This window comes from Blennius ocellaris (assembly GCF_963422515.1).
Source record: "Blennius ocellaris genome assembly, chromosome: 10".
Lineage (NCBI taxonomy): Eukaryota > Metazoa > Chordata > Actinopteri > Blenniiformes > Blenniidae > Blennius > Blennius ocellaris.
Genome location: NC_137659.1, coordinates 10,698,026 through 10,719,197, shown reverse-complemented (window position 1 = coordinate 10,719,197; position 21,172 = coordinate 10,698,026). Strand labels below are relative to the sequence as shown.

The window sequence follows — 21,172 nt, the reverse complement described above, 5'->3', positions numbered from 1 at the left end:
ACATATTATGTCCCTGGTCATCTTCTCAACACACATGCACACACTCATCCCAGACTTAATGTTGAGGGGTGGGTTAAAAAAAAAAAAAAAAAAAAGCTTTGAGGGGCAAAAGTGCACAAAATGCCAACACAGGCTTTATTATGGCCCTATGAAATACCTAAAACCTTCCTACACACTCACCAAGTAGCAGCACGGTAAACTCAGCGCTAACTAACCACAATTCAGAAACTGACCTACTGAGGAAACTTAAAAAAAAAAAAAAAAGGCCCCACACACACTTCCCCTGAAATGTTTACAGATAAGAGGACAGAAGACGTAGCAGCCGCAGCACCCATTCACCAAAAAAATAGAAACAAGCCCTCAACCTCCAGCCGGGTCAAAGTAAAGCAACGTCCATGTGGCGACGGTTCACGCTTTCCGTGTGAGGTCGGTTCATTTGGGGTGAGCCGAGGAAAGAAAACATTCATCCCATGTATGACAGGAACAAACACTGTTTTTTGCAAAATACTTGATAAAATGAGCGACCCCGATCGGAGGAAGGAAAAATTACACAGGAGAGGATCCAGAGTCACAGTTAAGATTCTTTTTTTGTTGTTGTCGTCGTTTGTTTTTATCTTCCTCGTCTCCCTCCGCAGGGTCGACATCGTTCAGGGTTTAAAGAAATATTTAAATAATCCGCGTTTCCAAGCCGAGTCCAGAGAAAAGACGAGGTCAACTCCGCCACGGGGCTTGGAGCAGAGATAGAAAAGATCGGCTGCTTTTACTTTTGTGTGAAATGGTCAAGATCGAGTTGAAATGGGCCGATCCGAGCGGAGAGCGTCGCGAACTGGAGCCTCCTGCCGGGGTCGTCTTGTTCTCCACCCGAATATTTGCAGTGGGACCGCGGGCTGTCATTTGCTCAAATACACATTTTCAATGGGATTTTATTGGGATTCAGTGTAGTCTCCTGTGAAGACAAAACACAAGACAGAAACAAAATTCATCAGATAAAAAATAAAAAAATAACACATTGAATATTTACATAAATATTTCATCAATGGGACAAAAACACCAGCAGCCATTGCTTCTGCATTTGTACCGATAATCTTTCAGTTTTGCTTTGAAGACGACAAGATCTATTCAGTTAATTCTAGTGCCTGCATTAGTGGCAATTTTATTTTATTATTTTTAAGCGAGTAACTAGTCCTGCACAGTTGGGAGCATTGATATTGTCAAGATGATAGTAAAGGTGTGCAATTAAAAACATGTAAATACAATCGAAATGTTCACAAAACTGTTTAGACAGTCATAGCAAATTACTTCAGTTTTTAAATGTATGTTTTATATGGAATAATTTTCATATATTAGTCAAGAAAAAAATACAGCATATATATAAAAAATGTTTTGCTTGTTTTCATTTTCAAAAAACGGGCAATAATTAAAGCAATTACAAATGTAGTATATTTTCAATATGTTTTTTTTTTTTAGAGGCAATTAAAAGAGTATATTAGTAATGTTGATTTGAACAGCTGCAGTGACATTTAATACTTTCACATCAAAATCCACCTCGTATGAAGTACAAATACTTCATTACATGCCACTTCTGTGAAGCAGTAAAAACCATGTGGGACAATGAGACCCCTTGCATATTTACAAATAAGACCCATTTTCCAAGAAAATGTTTTTGGTGTCCATGTTATTTCCTAATTTGTCTTTCAACCTGTGGGGAATATTCTCATTTAAAATTCCCGTCTCGTGTAGAAACGGCTGCCAGATGCCCGATGAGTCATGCTGTACTCGAGGGCATTTCCTGATCGTGCGTCTCGTGGAGGCTCCCCTGAGCCGTTACGGCGCTGCCTCGCCGCTGTGATGCAGCCACACCTTTTTTGGGAAAAACCAATAATACACCAACACCAGCTGGTTTTGAATTTCTGTGGAAACTATTGAACGGTGGCTATACAAACATGCTCCTTTGCGTTTCTTGTAAAAGGACCAAAAAAAAAAAGTCCTATTCTGCTCTAATCAAATTTGTTTTACAATAATATGGAAATAAAGCAATACATCAACAAAGTAAACTTACATGTTAATCTCTGCATGTCTAATGAGAAATTTATCCTATCTAAATAATTTAAATCTGGCAGATTTTAGTCTGTTTAACACATAAATAAAGATGATTATTTCTTCTATCTATCTATCAAGAAAATAGTCTTTAAATATCCTTCATAAATTCCATAACTTTGAATTCTATTTCAACAAGTAAAGAACCAAGGACTTTGGCATATTTTGCTCAATCTGAAGCATCTTCTTTTCAAATTAAAACACTTCATTACCCCCAACACTCGATCGGTGTCAAGTTACTCGGGGATATTTCCCACCTACAGTAACAACTTTGAGTGCGGGGTCAGAAGCCGACAGCGTGTGTTCGTCGTGCAGTGAGTTCGGGTCGTACCTGAGTCGGGTTGGTCACTGTGCAGAATATGTGTGACCTGTGAGTCAATCGAAGGGATGTTCGGGGCAGCAGGGCTTCACCTTGGACCAGGAATCAATGCAGCTGTGGGGGAAAAAAGGACAATACTCAGCAGTTGAGACACCACAGTCTGATTAGCATGTGTTAAAAGTCACAGAGTTTTGAAAGTGTAAAACGCGATTAAATGGGACGACCAGATAATAAACAGACTGTTCCTGTTATTCAATTCAAACTAATCCATAACACCTTAATGGGGAATAAACAGACAAAATGGTTTCTTTCTCTCTACAATAATTTCTAGTTAATTGTTCAGTTCAGCACTGCTGAATAAACCAACCCATTTCAAACGCTTTATCTTAAGCTGGAAAATTATTTTTTTTAAAAGGCCAAAAGATATATCAACCACATAATCGGAGAAATAATTAGGACATAATATTCAAGAGAAATAATGATTACTGCAGGAAGAAACAGTTGCAGAGCTGCAGTGTATAATTATCTTTATCGCCATTATTGTTGCACAATAGAAGATTCAGTGTTTTTCCAGATCTCAGTCGCTGTATTGGGTGGATTGAAATGTGACTTCTGCAGCCAAGTCAACACGCCCAGTGTCTTTAATACAAAACACTCTCTGAACAACTACAAACAGACATTTTTTTCTCCCCCCAAAGAACTTGCATTACACCTTATTGTTAATATCTATTTTCTCCAACAGCTCTCCTGTAGTTCACTAGTCTGTGATGGTTATGTGAAATGTGTGAAAATGGATCCTGGATTTCCAAACTGGTTTGGACTTAGAGGTGCTTCAACACAAATATATGTTGTAAACGGTTGGGGGGGGGGGGGGGGGGGGGGGGGGGCTCAAGGTTGAAAGATTGTCTAATTTTAGTAGGTTTCATACTTTACAAATGGGAAACACTAACCAGGGGTTGAGAGCATTACAGCATGCTTAGAAAAGAAACGGGCTTTCCAGTAACCTATAGAAACACTGGTGGTCCTTTTACAACTCCACACAGATCGGTGACCACGTCTATTTAAAATGTATTTCTGATGATGATGTTTTCACAATTGACTGAGCTCCTATTGGACAATATTTGCAGAGGGACACATCAAGATCTTGACTGTTAACTCGCTTTCCAAACCGTGAGTTTCATTTACAATGACTCATCAAAGTGGCAAAGATAAATTTAGAACATCCCATGACGGGAAAGGACAATCTGTCTCCATTTATCAGAAGTGTGCACTGTAGGGACATGTCCACCAGTAAGAAGCAACTTTTGCTTCCCTCTTGTCCGAAACCATCACCCAGCCACCAACATTTCACATCTGGAAACAGACAATTACGTTTTCACATCCGATCCAGAGCACTCACTTTGAAGTTTACCTTCAAATCCCTCTTTTCTTTCCAGTTTTGTCGACATTTTACTTTGAAGTCGTGGCGGGTTTATATATTCAATGGCGATACCGCTCCCTAACGCAGGGATGCCAAACATATGTCAATAAATGAATACATTTATTGTGAGTGACATACAGTCGGTCTGGGATAACTTGGAAAAGTGGATGTAAACTTTACAATCTCAGACAGAAGATAAGCAATCATGGTTCAAAGTATGTCGTCTTGTCTTGGTGGGATATGTGGCTGACGCCACGGCCGTGTGACAACAGACCGCCTGAGATCATTTTGTGCTGGTGTCAGAAAGATCAGGACTGCTACGAGCTACAGCTGCTGAAAACCAATAAGAATGCCTCAGAAAATGGTGTGGCGAATAAAGCGACACCCATTAAAAACAATACGTAAAATAAAGCGCCCTGTCTTGTCCCATACCGAACTGTTTCCTAAATGCAGTACTAAAATGACTCGATTTTTCATTAACTTGTTTTATCTGCTTTCCCATGACGCCAGTATAATGCATGCTGACAATACACATGATAACTTTATTCTTGTGTTTTGAGGTATGTTGTAGTGGTTCTCACTCCCAATTCAGTGCGGCAACATTGTGCAGACTGACGTACTGTTATACAAGTGTATGAAATCCAGGTGGTTAATTTAATGTCTAATAAAATATCATCTCTAAAGACCGCTCAAGTTGCAGTCTGTAGGAGCTTTAAGATACAAGTCAAACCGAAAGCGCAGTCAAAATGTGAAGAAAGGTGGTGTTGTGATTTAAGTGAGTGTCCAGGATCCACTGGTTTCCATGGTAACTGTTGAAAACCTTCCAACTCTAGTCCATGGAGCAGCAGCGACTGATCGATTTGTTTGGAAGTTAATCACATGTAAACAATTCAACCTGATTAGGCTGGTACTTTGCATGCTTTGTGTGCACATATACTATCCAACTTCATCACGTTCGTCAATTCATTCACACAAACAACTGTCAACAAAGTAATTCAATCAGATCGACACAAACGCAACCATGTACATACAGTTGGTGTTAAAAATGAGTGAAAGCATGTGTTCTGTTACTTGTAAATACTATAATGATTACCAATCATGAGTTATTAGTAAATCAATTGTATTTTCTTTTTCAGGAGTCCTGTTTTTCAGTAGCTTACATGCCAAAAAATTCTGTAAATTCAATTTAGGCAACTGCGATTTGGAAATGAGTGGAAATGAGTAATGGTCTTGTTTTCGTGTTTATGATAGAAGTGATACCATTCATGGGACATATATTTCAAAGATTCTAATTTCTGGTAGAGCAACTTTAAACGGTGCATCAACTAGGCTTGGTTACCTCTTGTGGTAGACGCAGAGACAAGCCAGCCTGGCAATTGTCTCTCCCTGTACAAGATCCTCCAAACAGATTGAACACTCTCCACTGTCTTTACTGAGCAGGTCCGCTGTAAACACACACACGCACACAAGCACAGCAACAATAAATACCTTCAAGAAAAATGCAAAAAAATATGAAAGAAACACATAGCTGTCGGAGCATTTTTGTGATATTACATGTGATACGTACTGTTGTAAGGTAGAGGAGGAGACGTGAGACAGCTCAACAGGTGATCCTCAATCCGACCCCCCGGGAAAGGCTTTGAGCAGAAAGGACAGCGGATATCTGTGGTGGGCAGAGACGCAACAGGGGGCCGAGATTAACACACTGTGTCACAGCCAGATATAAATGATAGATGAAGCGCCCGTCACGCTGGGCTCTGGTGCCGTGTTTGGACATACAGACCACAAAGGCCGACGCCGCATACCAAAGAGTGGACTGAAACGCCCTCGGTCAGACAGTCGGCTCGTCGCAGAGATGGCGAGAACAAATGTACCTGACCTGAAATAGCTTCATTCGACTGCATGCACCACTCAAAACAGTGACTCAGGCCCGAGGGAGAGTCGAGCTGTCCGGGGATGGGACAGCCAGGCAGAAACATTGCCTTGCTGCCCTACATTCCCCTCCTCCATCTATGAGCTGCTGCCAGCAGTGAGCGGGCAAGTGAAGTTGTGACCCATTTCCCCCACGCTCGCTGGCGGGCAGGCCTGGGAAACCCATCACGCTCGGTGCCGTGTTTTGGCTCAGAATGTCACGTCCGCTGTCATGCCTCGCCGTGTGTTTATCTAACGCAGAACGGGAGTGCGTGAGCACTTTCTCTGTAAACCATCATTCCCATTTTAAATCAGTGTCACTCAAAAGGCAGTCAGTTGCTTCATGTTTTACACTTGGCCCGATGCAATATTTAACACCGACAACCACTGCCACCGGGCAGTATGACATGATTTGGCATTAATGTTGCCCCTTCCAGTTTTATACAACAGCTCCGACTCATACAATAGGGTCTCTGATGATTTAAGACTGCATGTTAGCACGGGATAGGAGATTAGCTCTTCAGGAATTTAAATTCCTGAAATAATCCATTTTAATTTCAGGCTGAGCAAACAGTGGGATATATTGATGGTGTTACATCATGAAAAGCATAAATAGTCATGTATGAATGTATCTTTAATATTACATTACAGTCATGAATAGATCAAAATGTCAGTGAATGCATCCATCTCATAAGTTAAATTATTCATATACTTCCCCATGACAATTTTGGCAAATATCAACTGTCTGATATATGTATATATTACAGATTAATTTCCTGACACTTTAACCCTCATAATTTTAACCCAATGGTGGGGCATGTTTCAAGAGATGTAACTTGTTTGGGTTTTCTTGGAGCTGGGTTTTAAGAGTGATGCAATCAATGTTAAGAGCAGAGCAATGTTCTCCAAGCAGTAGATGATTATCTAACTCTAGCACTTGGCTACAGATGAGAGGTCCCTGTGAAGTATCCCACAATGATCAAGATGCATCAGGACAAACCCATTTTAAGATCAAATATTTCAGATATTTTCATGATTACATTGAACTGAAAGAAAAACATGCCTCTCTTAAGCAAATAAGCATGAAGTTTATTTATTGGGTTGTAAAACATTTTAATAGCTTTTCCAGAAACGGTTGAAATTTAACCCTAATCTCAAAATCCACCAGACCTAAGTAACCATATGATGTTATTTTGTGTTTGCTTGTTGTTGTTTTTTTTTTTTAGAGAAATGCACATTTTTGACCAAATATAGTCAGTCGCAAGAGGAAATGTCAGGACATCCGTAAATTCTGCTCGGTTGTGCAATTGCTTGTCTGGAAACGAGGCAAACCAGAAGTAAAATCCAAATGCGATTTGAACATTAATATTAAAAGTTCCTGATGCATTGTATGAGTATATGAACTTACTGCCGTGGCGGTTGTTCACACGGTAAAGACCGATCCACGCCTCCGACACTGGCCGTTGGTGTGTGCCCCGCACCCGGGCGGATCGTGCGCCAACGCTTCGGGAGGAAGAGTGGCGGTTCCCGGGCAGCCGCTCGGAAAACGTGCGGTGGGGCGTGCGGCCCGTCTCTTCTCCGGGCTGGTGCTCCGCGTCGACGGGAGCCCCCGGGCTTACGCTGCCGTCCTCCTGGGGCTTCCCCTCGCTGTTGTTGTCGTCCGCAGGCGACGCCTGGCTGATGCTGGAGGGGATGCTGTGGTGGTCCGCGGGGCTGCCGTCGGCGCTCGCCCCATGCTGCCCGAGGTCCGAGTCGCTGCCCTCCTCCGAACGGCTCCGGTTGGCCTCCGTGTCCTCGAAGCTCCCCGAGAAGTCGACGACGAGACTGGTGGGCCTCGTACAGCGGGGTCGCCGGTAGGAATCCCGCTTGGGGCCGTCTTTCCCGAAGGCAGAGGGGACCGGGTCTTCCTGGATGCGGCTCGCTCTCGTCCCCATCTCGGGCTGGCGACTCGGCTCAGCTGGCTAGCCGAAATGCTTCCTCGGAGCTAAACACCACCGAACGAGGGGACGGCGTAACCTCGAAACGACCCTCAAATCGCGAAAGATCCGGCGTCGGACTTTAAATATCAACGAAGGATGGTGAATTAAGTTTGAGAGGAGGACTGTTGCGCTTGCGTTTTCTCCTTTCCGGCCTCAGTTTGTCCTTACTCCCCACATTTTCCTTTCTTTTTCGCCCTGTGCTTCACTGCTGCAGCGGAAATAGAGCATGCACACTTCCTGTTTGAGCCACGCACCAGTTATTACGGTAGTAGATTTCCAAAATTACCCTGCAATTTAATGGCTTTTATTATACTGTGATCCGATTTAATCATCGTGCATTTTTAATTTAAAATGTCTTTTTATTCACTCCATCCCTGCACTTAAAAATTACTCCTATATTTGATCAGGCGTTTGATAGATTGTTAGAGGCGCGTGTGTTATGGTTATTACAGTATATTTAAAAAAAACAAAAAAAAACTCTACTCATTAAGACCAGCGAGTCTCGTTGGCTGACGAGAAGTCGGTCAGCTGTTCCGGTGAGGTCGTTTACTGGAAGTGGGCGAACTCGCATATTTTCCTTCAGGGTTTCACAAACCGATAATAACTCTGCAGCACGTTGAAAGACTACATCGCACTCCAGCGGACGCGTTTGTTGACAGTTCCGGCACTCCTGCGGAGGGGAACTTGGGGGGGTTTGTGGTGAGTTTTCAGCGTCCAGCTCGTTCCTCGTCCCACCACGCCTACGCAAAACAATCCAAGATGCAAAACAATCCAAGGTGCATTAAAAAAAAGAAAAATCCTGGCCTCTGCTTGATTTTACCAGACATGCACGTAATTCATGAACGTCATAGTTACTCTTTACCCTTTACGTCACTTTACATTGCACTGTCACGTGACTAAACTTTATGTGTAACGTGTATCCCTCTTGGGATTTTAATGTATCAGTAATGTACTGGTGTCACGCCAGGCCACTTCGGAAAACAGTCAAATCAGTCGCCCCTCTGTTTAGCAGTGCGCCCATACACCATGCATTACCGTAACGGCGTAGCGCAAACGGATTTCAATATAAAAGTGACATTCCGGTAAAGGAGAGCCCTCACCAGCCCTCGCAGCCCAAACATCAGACCGGTTCTCTCTATTAGCCACTCCAGGCCTGCTATCGTCCTATGTGTGTTTAACCGATAGAATAATAAACCTATAGTTTTTATCCAAACTTTCAAATGCCTTTTATTTTGAAATGACACACAATAATATATTAATATTAATAGGGATTTTGGAGTTAAGCCATCTTTAAATCAGGAGTTGTCATGTTGAATGTTTGGTCATAGTCCAATATTCAAAGTTCTCTATCTTTGAAATGACACATCAGAAATATTTAATATTAACAGAGATGGGATATTAAATATTTTGGGATGGTCCACTATAACTGTGACGTGGACTGACATGATAACTAGGAATTTTGGAGTTAATCCAGTAGAGTCCAGATGTTCTAATTCATAGGGCCTTTATTTTGATATATCACGCCAGGTTGGGCTGGTGGCAACCTGACGTGAGTGACATCTGAGGTAACTATCAGTCTGACATAGAATTGGTTTATGATAGCAGGAAAGTCCCTTTCTGTATTAGTCTGAATTTAGAGAAGCTGAGATGTGCTATTTCAGAGGACTCTTATTTTGATATGCCACGTCAGACTGGGCATGCACTTTGTTAGGGACATCCAGAGGTTGTCAACTATCGGTTTGACATGGAATGAGTGCATGAACAGGGAATTTGCTTTTAATATCAGTCTGAAGATCAAGAGAATGAAATCCAGGTGTGGCATATCAGAGGGCTCTTATTTTGATCAGATTGGTCTGGTACTTTGTGAGTGACATCCTGACTTGATCTACTATCAGTCTGACATGGTTCATGATAATGGGGGATTTCATTTTCATAGCTGTCTGAAATGTAGCAAAATAAGCCTACACGTGCTACTCCAAAGAGCTCTTATTTTGATATGCCACATCAGATGTGGCAGATTCTTGGGCAGTGAAATCCTGAGATTGTCTACTCTCAGTCTGACAAGGAATTAGTATATGTTAACAGGAAATTTCCTTTTAAATTCAGTCTGAATTTGGAAGGAATGGAGCCAAAAAGTGCTATTTCAGAGGGGTATTATTTTGATAGGTCACATCCTGAACTGGTCTACTATCAATCTGAAGCAGTATGGGTTTATGACAACAGAAGGATTACATTTAATATGATTCAGAAAGAAGTGATTAGAATGGGCTGAGGTTTTTAGCTTATTTTGCTTCTGCAGGCAGTAAGTTTTATTAATATTTAATCATTAATAGATTGCACTAATGGCACATTGGTTTATTTTGTTTGTTATTATGTGTTTTTATTAGCAGAAGTATACATTTTGTTGTATTAACAAACTTAATGAGTGTGAGATCTCGCTCAAAGTAATGCCAATTTTATTTTGAAATCCGTTCGAGCATACTTTACGGTAATGCATGGTGTATGGGCGCACTGCTAAACAGAGCTGTGGCTGGCTTGATTGTGTTCTCTGAAGTAGGGGCTGGCTTGACACCAGTTAAAAACGTATTCTGGTAACTTCCGAGTTCTGGGTTTTTAGTGGGTCTACATCAATGTCTTGTGTCTTTCTTGATCTTGTTCATTTCAATATTCTGAGTTTCCCTATGCCTTTTTTATGGTCTGCTGTCAGCTCTAGATTATTTGCAGACTTTGCTCCCTTTTGCAACACGCCCTGAAACGGCACAACGCTTGTTCAAACAGTCGAAAGAATGCAGATGAACTTGCAAAGCCTCGTCCCTGCTCATGTGTAGGATTATCAGATATATGTGTAGTGGCTCACTGATTGATGTTTTTCCCCTGCAGCGATGAAGGCGTTGGCTTTGCAACATCCAAATGTTGGACAGCAACCGCAGCACACATCATGTGGGAGAAGCCTGTCTTCAAACTATTCTCCTCCAAACCTTGAGAATAAGTACTTGGCGCAGGCCTCAGCGATGAAGCCCGAGTCCCTCTCTCCACTCATAAATGTGGCAGTCCAGCCCACATCTTGCCCGTCTCTTCAACCCTCTGCTCTGTGTTCGACTTCATCCTCTCTTCTTTCCTCCTCTGCACTTGCATCCTCCCTCTCCTCACCCCTCCTCAGTACCCAGAACAAGTTCTTGACCGCCTGTTCCCTTTGTCCCTCCTTCCCCTTGACCTCCCCCGTCACCAATGACACCCCGCTCGCGACAACCACGGCCAGCGGTGCTTTGCTCAATCGCTTTGCACACCCTTTTTCATTTCTCCCCCAACCACAGGGCAGAGAAAAGAAAAAGGTTGATGGCGAAGAAGAGAGAGAGGAAGTATCTGTCGTGTCCGATTTTGAAGGAACGAGTGAGGTGCGTTAAATCCTTAGTTATCATTTTACAAATCATAATTTTAGGTTTTAGATTGACCATAACTTCATCGTGATGATCATGTTTTAACTTAACGGTTTGTGCACCGGCAGTGTTCTGAGACACAAGATGCGTCGTCTCAAGAAGAGAGCATGATGGAGGAGACTGAGACTGATGCTTTGGGAGCTGAGACATTACAGGCCTCTGACACAAACTTGGAGGATGACGGCTATGAGGACATTGAGATGGACTTGGAAGATGAATTTCCGGAGTTTGATAGAGGAAATAAAACCGTTGAAGAGGAGTTCCGGGACCGAAAAGTAAAACAGAATTTTTCACATGGAATATACATGCCTGTGTTTAAAGAAAAAGAAAAAAATACAAAATGACATCTTAAACTGCATTCAACCATGCTCTAATCATGTAAATAGAGAATAATGTTACACATCAATGTAAAAAAAAAAAAGAACGTATAACCCATATTTGATCCAAATGAATAAACAAATCCATATAGTGTTATTTTGGCAACCACCTTTGAGATTCTTGCCACACACAAACTATACAACAGACGGAAGCAGAGACTCCACACATTATGAAAATACTGTATGAAGAGATTTTTTTTTTTCAGCAGAAGCCGTAAAATAAAATCTTGATTTCAAAACGTTTACTGAAACTTCTGTGTGCTGACTAAAATGACACGAACTTGGTGCATCTCTGTTTGTTGTCCTCAGTATCTTCTGTTGAACATGGTGAGCTCCTCTCTGATGCTGAGCACGGGAGCTCCTGGCCAGAAGAAGTGGAAGTCAAAGGACAGTGTTTGGTGTAAGATCCTGAAGCTCGTCAAGGAGATCTCTGCCAAAGACCCAGAGTTTATTCTCAAGGTTTGTATCGGTTTTTGGCTGAAGACTTGCTGTCAAGTTGAATTGGAACCTGCAATTTCTAGAACTGTAATAACTTTCAATTAATTTTTTTTAGGTAATCCATTAAACAAAGCAACCCACAAACTAACTTGGTAGAATGTGTCAGAAAAATCACTCTGTTATACTAATATTAGTCTCTGGAGCTGCCTTAATTGCTGACCGGGCGAGGGCTGAATAGGGCACAGAAAGATGGTTACACCAAACATATAGACACTTGTGGGCAATTTAGAGTCACCAGGTAGCCACACACGTATGTTTTGGACTATAAAGACCAGAAACCAAACACTGTCAAGAAGAACATGCAGACTTAACAAAGAAGCCATCCCGTATTTTACCTGGGGAAATTCTCACGACAAGGCGAGAGTGCCGACCACTACGCCATTGATCAACCTTTAAAATCAAGCAATACACTGCATAGTACTCGTCTTCCCACAAGGTCAGTTTGTGTCTGAGTTCACACTAACGACGGTTTCAGTTTAGTGCCGCTCCAGAAAAAAAGACTTTGCAAAGATCAAACTTGATTATAAAAGCATTTAATTTTTTTTTTTAGTATGTGCATGTAAAATTAGATAAATAGAACTATACTCAGAATTTCATATTTTGTTTACTATGAACTACAGTTGTAGTAACACCATATTTGGTAGTGACATTGTTTCATGTGTTGCATTTGAACATCAGTTTCAAATCAAAGTAAAGAAAAGGACTCGTTTTAATGATTCCACCTTGGCGTGTTTTCTCTGTTTTCTGTCCAGGTGGCGTTGTACACCCGACAGAAGCTAAACGTCCGTATCACTGCAAACTTCTTACTGGCTCTGGCCGCCAGTCTCCCCGAAACCAAGTCGCATGTCCGCAGATATTTCTGTGCTGCCGTGCAGCTGCCCTCCGATTGGCTGGAAGTGGTCAGAATCTATACAACGGTAAGTTTCAGGGAACATCTACTGTAGATGTTGAATCCTGGCGCTTTGACTTCGCATGAACCATGTCATTGTCTGATTTCAGTGCTTCAAACACTCCCTGCCGGCGTGCCTGAAGAAGGCAATGGCCGACAAGTTCAAGCAATTCAGCGAGTATCAGCTGGCTAAATACAATACACGCAAACATCGCTGTAAACACAACCGAAACAAGCCCAAGGGGAAGGTACAGACACTGATATTTAATTAATCAGACCTAATTGTATAATGGGTGCAGTTCTTATTCACACACTTTTACATTTTGCTGGTTTCTGTTGCTCATGTTATTAAATAATTTGTCCTTGTAACTGTGTCTGTGATTTCTAGAAACCAAGTAGCCAGCAGCTGAAACAGTGGTCGCGGAAGCTGAGATCAGATGAAACCATCCTGAAGAAGTTTGTAAGTCAATATGCATGCACTTGATTTATTGCGAATATTTAAAATGTTTTGCTTTTTTTTTTTTTTTTTTTTTTTTTTTAAGTCCTATAAATGTGGTTCTCAGATGCTCCCATGGATATGAATTTATTAAATTTTTTTTTTAAAGACCCAGCAAAATAATGGAACACCTCATAAAATTAATATTTTTTACAATAGATGTTTTACCCTTTTTTTATTTTGGTTTTCTGTGCTGAAAGCAAACTAACACTTGTGTGTCTATGTGCATAGTTGCAGCTCGAAGAAAAAAAAGTCCAAGTGGATAAAAAGCAAAACGAGTTCAGTCTAAAGAAGCTGATAAAGAGGCTTCACATCAAAGAACCAGCTCACCACGTTATGGCCATTCTGGGAAAAAAGTAAGACACACGTATACCAATGGATTGTGGATGTGAGGCCACTACATGGTTTTAATATTTCTCAATCACTCTGGTGAATTTTAGGCGGAGCCTGACACACTTTAATTTAACGGACATGATAATAACTGATAAAGAAAGGAAAGCACACATCTCACCAGAAAAATAAAAATCTTCTGTGACGCTTTTTGTAATGCTTGACCCAGTGTTTTATATTGACAATAGCAAAAATTCGCTTCTCTTCGGTTTAGCTTTTGAAATGACTAGTGCTTTTCTTAAAAGGTATCCCAGTGATCAGAGAGCGTTCAACCGCAGTGGATTAAAGGGTGAGTGGGATCCGGACAAGGCCGGGCAGCGAATTAAGCTCCAGGAGCCGCAGACGTGGGAACGGCTGGTCAGTCTGGAAGGCAACAAAGCTGCGACCTGGGAGAAGCTCATAGGTCTGTAGTGCAAATTCAAACTCTTTCAAACTGACTGATAACGGTGTCATTATCATATCTCATTTAGTTGTAAAAAAAAAAAAAAAACGACAACAAAAAACTGCTTTAAATCTTTGCTAAAACCCTCCACCTTAATATTTTTTTGTCTGTACTGATTGCTGTCTTATTGGAGAAATAACACCTGGAAACTATTTATTCAAATCCAATACAAGATGGTGTACCTTAAAGTGTTGTTTATACATAAACACATAGTGTACCTACACACACACACACATGTATGTACACGCAGTGATGGTAATTCCTTTGCTGTACAGACAGTAAGTCTCTTCCATTCATGGCCATGCTGAGGAATCTGAGGAACATGATCCATGCAGGCATCAGCGAGCAACATCACAGCAAGATCCTGAAGAGGCTGACTGACAAGGTCTGATGGAGAATCGATAAATGGACGACCTATTGTTCACACACACTCACACACCAGTGCTGTTGGCTGCCACACCTCGTGTTTGCAGCCTGAGCCCCAGCTACATCATGTTCTAACCCGGTGCACTTGTTTCGATCATGATTTGACTCCTAAGATTTAGTAAATTAAGTTGTTTTGATCTTTGTGGCTTTTGCAGAAAGCGGTCATCGAAAGTCGGCAGTTTCCTTTCAGGTTCCTCTCGGCCTATAAAGTCATGTTGGAGCTTCTCCCAGTTGGTGAGATACATCAACAAGAGCTGATCAATTCACACTCACATCAAGGAATCTTATATGTATGCCTTTTAGGGCTTTCACAATATGTCACACATTTGTCAGTATTGCATATCATATGTTATTAACTGATATGTTTATCTTTATCTTAGAAAATTTAATTCATGTCTTTTCTGAACAGCTGTTGTTTACATTATTAAATACTTGTAATTAGACATGGAGACACGGAGTCTAGTGGGAGTGTGTAACTAGGCCGAACTTATCAGATGTTTCCTGGTTACAGTTTTTTCTACAGTCTCCAGTGTTCTCGGGCTCGTCCTTGAACAGATCTCCTCCCTCGCTAGTTTCGTTTCAGCTGCTAGTGCTTCAATCATACATTCGAAATGAAATCAATTAAGACTTTGCTTCAAAAATTTAAATGCTATTCATTTTCATTCTTTTTTTTTTTTTACTATAGTTGAGATTTATGAACAAAACTATGATTTTTTTTTTTAGCTACTGCAACCCAGCATGAGATGGTCAGCACTGACAAGATTCTGCGGGGCATCGTGAAGAAGATCCCCAAGAGCAATCGCTTCAACCGTATGCAGTGGGAGACGACGAACAGAAGCAGGCTGAAGGTGGCGCTTGGCGTGCCTTTTGTCTATCGACTGTACAAGCAAAAGAAGGCCCAGCTACAGAAAGCAAGGTGTGCTTTAAATGTGTTTTCATGTTTTTTAAAGAAGACAACACCAACAGTAATTTACAGTAGAAAAATTAACAGCTGGTTTAGTAACATGGGGTCTAATCAGCCATGGCTGGAAAGGAAAACGGAAGAATAGTACATAAAATAAATTAAAGGATTCCAAAGTGGGATTCATGAAATGTGACGCAAAAACATCTCAACAAACCGCTTCACTGCCAAGACATATTTCACAGGTTTATGTGGTTTAAAGAAAATTTTAAGATTTATAAGAACACTTTTGACTTGCTTTAGGTCTTTGAGTTAAATTCTCTCTATGTGTACGTGCAGGGAGAAGGTGTTCACCGTGGCTCTGTTGGACCGTTACCGTAAAGCCCTGGAGACTGCAGTTCAGATCTCCTGCCGTTACAACCTGCCCCCGCTCCCTGGACGGACAGTCATCCTTTTCGCCCCGTGTGTGTATTTTGACACTGACTGGCTCAAAAAACAAGGCTTCTGCCTCCCTCCAGATCCAGAGCAAAAAGACCAAAAACGTGAGCATGACCACGATAACAGAAGGAGAAACGTTGAAAAGACTGAGGAGCTCATACTCTCTGTGAGTAATAGGGCCGTTTCCGTTTTGTCTAATAATCGTAAAAAAACGAGGTAATACGCAAACTTGCCTTATGCTTGTTCTCTCACAGGCAAAGGAGGTGATGGCCTTGCTTGCACTGATGATCAAGAGCTGTGCAGAAGACGCTCAGCTTTGCTTAGTGAATTATGGTTACTGTAAAGAAATCACACTGAAGTCTGATGTCCTTTTGGACAACGTGAGAACTGTCATCAAGCAAATGAAGGTGAGGCTCTTTCTCTGTCAAGTCTCTTGAATTATATATTTTATAATTTTGTAAAAAGTTAACTTTTTTTGACTGAGAAATGGATAATGTCCACTCTTACACAGGAATTTGAAAATGGATACGAGGACTCTAGTAACCGCAACTTCATGCACTACAAATTGTTCTCAAAGGAGAATAAGGTAGGTTTGTTTGTCTGTATGTTTTTTGTTTTTTTGGGGGGTTGGGGACGTGGGGGGTTGTAATTATGTTTTCCTTACAGATGTTACAGGCTAGTTGTATTTTTTCACTGCCATCTTTTAGTGTCAAGTTGAATTTCCTCATGAGTTATTTCAATGTTTTCTTTCTTGTACAAATCAAGTGCACATCTGGCTATTATGGCTGCATACATCATTGATGAATGCTGGTTATTTGCCTGCAACCTGAGCAGAATATAAACAGAACTGAGAGCAGAAAGAAGTAACATGGAGTAGGGGTTGCTAGGTTTTCATTTAGAAGAATAGTGCCTGCGGATGACATACATCAAGGTGGCCTAGTTTATTTTGTAATGGAAGGTTCTAAAGTATTGCTCTGCGACTATGTGTGGACTGCTTTATTGGCCTGAAATCATTTTTTAATTCCAGGTGGACAACATCATTGCAATTCCTGATAGGTGGCTTGATTATGAAACCGAGGGTGCCATCAACCGCTACAAGGCTAACGTGAACCCCAAAGCCTTGGTCATGCTGATCTTACCCGCAGACAAGTAATAGCATTTTGTTTTTTTCTTACAAACTGTATGTGTTGTTCTACCTGGATCTGACTCTCAGTAATGAGAAAATACATGGACTGCTTTGCCTGATTGTAGAAATATGAAATACAATGATGCATTTGTGCATCGACTTTCTTCTTTGAGCTTACCCTCAATGTTTGTGCTCTTATGCCTAGTTCTTGCTACAATTACAACGCTGCCCTTGAAGCAAACACCGTGAAGCTGGTTGGTTTCGGGGAGCAAATCCTGAGGTAAAGTGCATACATTTAATCGATTTTTCTTTTGTTTTCATCATATCATGAAATAAGTTGGGTTTTTTTTTGTTGGAAGTCTTCAATCTATGCCAAGCTGTTGACTTTAGCAACATCATAAAGAAGATATTTTACTTATATGGGAGATTGGGATTTTTGGAATACACCTTTTTTGCTTTCTGGCCAAAATCATACCGAGTATTTATCTGTGTAACTAGATTTGTGTCGGAGCGGGGATCTTCCAGGATGCTGGAACATGTGGAGCATCTGGACAGATTGTACAACATTAAACCAGCAGAGGGCACTAAAGGCACTCCAACCACCAAGGATGTTGTAACGATACCACCCAGTCCAAAGCTGAGGTAATATTTACTCAAAAGGAAGATATGTAAAATTTATGGCGTGCTCGACAAGTTGGGTAGCTGACTAACTTCAAGACTCATATATGCAACATTACTGATGGTCATCAATCCATTCAAATTCTTAGAGTTCTTAAAGTTGTAGGTCATCGCAAGTTTTGTAACCTCCGCTCATGCACTTGTTTCCAGGTGGCAAGGTGTGCGGGTGTTCATCTCCTCCACCTTCAGGGACATGCACTCTGAGCGAGACATCTTGGTGCAGAGCGTCTTCCCAGAGCTCCGCCGTCGTGCTGCACCGCACTGCCTTTACCTGCAGGAGGTGGAACTGCGCTGGGGTGTGACGGAGGAAGAGTCGGAGCGGGCCACTGAGCTGTGCCTGTCGGAGGTGTGTCGCAGCCAGATGCTGGTGGCAATCCTGGGGGAGAGGTACGGCCAGGTGCCTGATCGGCCTGCACTTCCCGACCTGCCGCAGTACAGCTGGGTAAGGCTTATGAAAAAGAATTAAACTGGTACCAAGTGGCGATGTGTAATAACCCCACTGCTGCCTGAATGTATAATTCTGTAAGTCTCACTCAGAAGGTTTTGTGAAGCCTCAACTTGAAATTATGCTGAGAGATCTTGTCATAATGCACTGCTCAAAAATGGATCAAACTTCCCTGTTCTCAGTGAATGAAATATCATCATGGAAAGGCAATATTGATTAGATACTGTAAGCTGTTGAGAACAAATTAATGTAGGAACAATCCATAAAAACTGGTTATACTGAAAGATGCTGCGGGCTGCAAAGAATTGTGCACTTGGTCTTTAGACCAGGGGTAGGGAACCCTGGTCCTCAAGAGCCGTAGTCCTGCACGTTTTCCACGTCTCCCTCCACTGAACGTCCAGATGGTTCATCACCATGTTCAGCATAAAGCCAGATAACGAGCTGCTCACTGCAATCAGCTGTGTTGAAGTAGGGAGACATGCAAAATGTGCAGGGCTGCGGCTCTCGAGGACCGGGGTTCCCTACCCCTGCTCTAGACTGTGATGTGAACCTACAGCCGGTCCAGTTTTTTTTTTTTTTTTAAATTGCAAATGCTAAACTAGCCAAGAATCAAAATTTACTTTTGAGCAGTGAATCATATCTTTAACATGTATATATTTTAAGGTCAATGCGTAGCACAATGTTTTATAAAGTATATACATATATAATGTAAACATATTAAACTATGTACCCTGAACGGAACAATAGATGTTTTGTGTGTGTGTGTGCATGTGCGTGTGTGTGTGCGCGTGTGTGTCATCAGCATCATATTGTGACATTTGTGCGACATTATACATCAAATGTCTTCATGACTCTGAATTGAATGTTTTTTTCATTTTCATTGTGAGAATTGAGTTTATTTTTCTCTTTGTGTCCAGCTGGCCACGGCCCCGGAAAGTTTGTCCGTCACTGAGATGGAGATCCGTCAGTTCCAGGCTCTCTACCCCGACGTTGCACATGAGCGGATGTTCTGCTACTTTAGAAACCCAAAATTCATCAAGTATGCTCTTTGAGTGTGTTTATATGCAGTGTGAAATGAGTTCAATGAGTTATTCCTGTTGTAGTTAGTGTAATATATAACAAGAATTGAAATGAAGTGCTTCCTCCTGTATTTATCCTCTTTTGCCAGATCGGTCCCTGTTGCTTGGAGATCACAGTTTGCCCCTGAATCACAGGATGCTGAGGAGAAAATGACCACTTTGAAGAACACACTCAGACGTGACAACGTTAAGGTCACGAAAAAGTGAGTTTTCTCAGTCATGGGCATCAGTAAATTGAAATGCCATATTTTTGAAATGCATCACACTTCAGGTTCTATATTTGGCATGATGAATAATTTGCAATAGAAACAATGACAACATGATGGGTGCTTTTCTCTGAATTTTCTCATGTGCCGGCCTTAGTTACTCGTGTGAGTGGGGAGGCGTTAGGGAAGGGAAGCCACATCTGGCAAAACTGGAGAACTTTGGCAAAGCTGTTCTGGAGGACCTTTGGATGGCTGTTAAGAAACTGTTTGTGGATGTGAGTAACTCTGAACATGAACTGATGTGAAAGCTTTGAAATGATCAAAGCTTCACCATTTAATTTGAACTATCTTTTTGTTGTATTACAGTTTCTGTCTCTTTTAAGTATTGCAAACAACTTTGTGATAATGTCAAGGACAAAACTAATATTTGTTAGTATTTCGTATTTTAAGCTCTTAATTATACTGAACCATTTGTTTTTCATCGCAGAATTCTGAGGAGCATGAGGGCGCATCAGAGGTATACGAGCAGGAGGTCCACCAGGGGGCGCTACAGAGGCAGTTCTTTGGCAGGTCCAAGCTGCTGTCGGCTGCTGTGGAGATTGTCCACCAGGTTCAGAGCAAAGGGCACATGATGGTGGTGGAAGGAGGGCCTGGAGAGGGCAAAACTCTCTTCATGGTAAATCCATTAGAAGGTTTCTAATTTGATTAAATATGCTAGCAGACTAAAGAAATGCTGTTTTGATGGAACGCTAACTGGATTTCTGTAGTTTGCTTGCAACTAATTAAATAAATTACTTTTAGCACTGCATAAAAACAGCTACATTTATATATGAATAACCAGACTGAGAAATCTTTAGCATTGGCATTTTTTCTTGTCCTTCGGGCCTCTTACCATTTTGATTAAAGTGTGTAAACATTTATGCACACGTAAGGGACAAGCAGAAGCAGAGGTTTTATACAAAGTGACAGAATTAAAGCAACATTTACCAAAACATGCTCAGAATTTAACTTTCTATTGGACAACTGACTATAGATGTTTACCTCTGTCTTTCTCCTTTCCATAAATCCAATGGCTCATATACTTGTTGGTACACTAAGCAGTCAAAATTGTTAAAAGTGTTTAACAAATTAACATATTATTATTTATTGTGATTATGAAATGTTAACATTTGGAAAATGTAAGTCTTGAAAAAGCCAACAACACACCGACAGTGTGAAAATAAAATAAAAAAAATCTCAATGACTTCTGTACCTTTTTGAAAGGGATAAAGTTTTATTTTCAAACAACATTTTATAGATTGATTGACCTCGCTTCAATAAAAATCTGATAAACCACCTGAACTCTTACTTCCTCACACACAGGCTGCTTTAGCTGAAGCCCTCAGGAAAGGACATGATTCCAGGAAAAACCAAACCCTCGTCTGCCATGTCGTTCCCTACTCGACGGCTGCCAGCCAATCGGCACGCTCCGCAGAAAACCTTCTTCGGTGCCTCGTTCAGTTGCTGAGAAAGACTGGCGACAAACAGGAAGAATCGCCTCTTCCGCGCTCGTACAAGTGAGTGACTTTCACATCGTTTTGCTTTCCAATAGGTTTCCATCTGTGTTGACGTGAGGAGA

General features: G+C 41.4%; 2 protein-coding genes across 4 annotated transcripts in view; one reads left to right on the top strand and one right to left on the bottom strand.

Moving 5' to 3' along the window:
* Positions 1 to 200: 200 nt before the first annotated feature.
* LOC308135236 (uncharacterized protein) lies at positions 201 to 7,900 on the bottom strand. The gene is made up of 5 exons (XM_080503125.1): positions 7,156 to 7,900; positions 5,404 to 5,499; positions 5,176 to 5,281; positions 2,429 to 2,530; positions 201 to 946 (listed from the first exon to the last, which is right to left on the bottom strand). The coding sequence occupies exons 1-4, from the start codon at positions 7,679 to 7,681 to the stop codon at positions 2,473 to 2,475; spliced, it is 786 nt and encodes a 261-aa protein (XP_080359251.1). The 5' UTR covers positions 7,682 to 7,900; the 3' UTR covers positions 201 to 946; positions 2,429 to 2,472.
* Positions 7,901 to 8,248: 348 nt separating this feature from the next.
* Positions 8,249 to 21,172, top strand: part of LOC308135500 (telomerase protein component 1-like) — a 28,931-nt gene continuing 16,007 nt past the window's right edge. For all 3 annotated transcript variants that reach the window (XM_080503524.1, XM_080503525.1, XM_080503523.1), the window contains exons 1-24: positions 8,249 to 8,425; positions 10,607 to 11,121; positions 11,232 to 11,438; positions 11,850 to 11,999; positions 12,791 to 12,955; positions 13,038 to 13,175; positions 13,316 to 13,387; positions 13,655 to 13,779; positions 14,059 to 14,216; positions 14,531 to 14,640; positions 14,837 to 14,915; positions 15,405 to 15,597; positions 15,922 to 16,186; positions 16,275 to 16,427; positions 16,532 to 16,606; positions 17,048 to 17,169; positions 17,352 to 17,426; positions 17,645 to 17,788; positions 17,975 to 18,266; positions 19,187 to 19,308; positions 19,438 to 19,551; positions 19,712 to 19,829; positions 20,042 to 20,230; positions 20,917 to 21,110. In XM_080503524.1, coding sequence (XP_080359650.1) covers positions 10,609 to 11,121; positions 11,232 to 11,438; positions 11,850 to 11,999; positions 12,791 to 12,955; positions 13,038 to 13,175; positions 13,316 to 13,387; positions 13,655 to 13,779; positions 14,059 to 14,216; positions 14,531 to 14,640; positions 14,837 to 14,915; positions 15,405 to 15,597; positions 15,922 to 16,186; positions 16,275 to 16,427; positions 16,532 to 16,606; positions 17,048 to 17,169; positions 17,352 to 17,426; positions 17,645 to 17,788; positions 17,975 to 18,266; positions 19,187 to 19,308; positions 19,438 to 19,551; positions 19,712 to 19,829; positions 20,042 to 20,230; positions 20,917 to 21,110 — 3,773 coding nt within the window. In that variant the 5' untranslated portion in view covers positions 8,249 to 8,425; positions 10,607 to 10,608. The remainder of the gene's footprint in view (positions 8,426 to 10,606; positions 11,122 to 11,231; positions 11,439 to 11,849; positions 12,000 to 12,790; positions 12,956 to 13,037; positions 13,176 to 13,315; positions 13,388 to 13,654; positions 13,780 to 14,058; positions 14,217 to 14,530; positions 14,641 to 14,836; positions 14,916 to 15,404; positions 15,598 to 15,921; positions 16,187 to 16,274; positions 16,428 to 16,531; positions 16,607 to 17,047; positions 17,170 to 17,351; positions 17,427 to 17,644; positions 17,789 to 17,974; positions 18,267 to 19,186; positions 19,309 to 19,437; positions 19,552 to 19,711; positions 19,830 to 20,041; positions 20,231 to 20,916; positions 21,111 to 21,172) is intronic.

Coding starts and splice junctions, on each gene's coding strand:
- LOC308135236 (XM_080503125.1), bottom strand. CDS start 7,681: ATGGGGACGAGAGCGAGCCGCATCCAGGAAGACCCGGTCCCCTCTGCC. Junction 5,500..7,155: donor TGTGAACAACCGCCACGGCA/GTAAGTTCATAT, acceptor TGCCCACCACAG/ATATCCGCTGTCCTTTCTGC. Junction 5,282..5,403: donor TCCTCCTCTACCTTACAACA/GTACGTATCACA, acceptor GTGTGTTTACAG/CGGACCTGCTCAGTAAAGAC.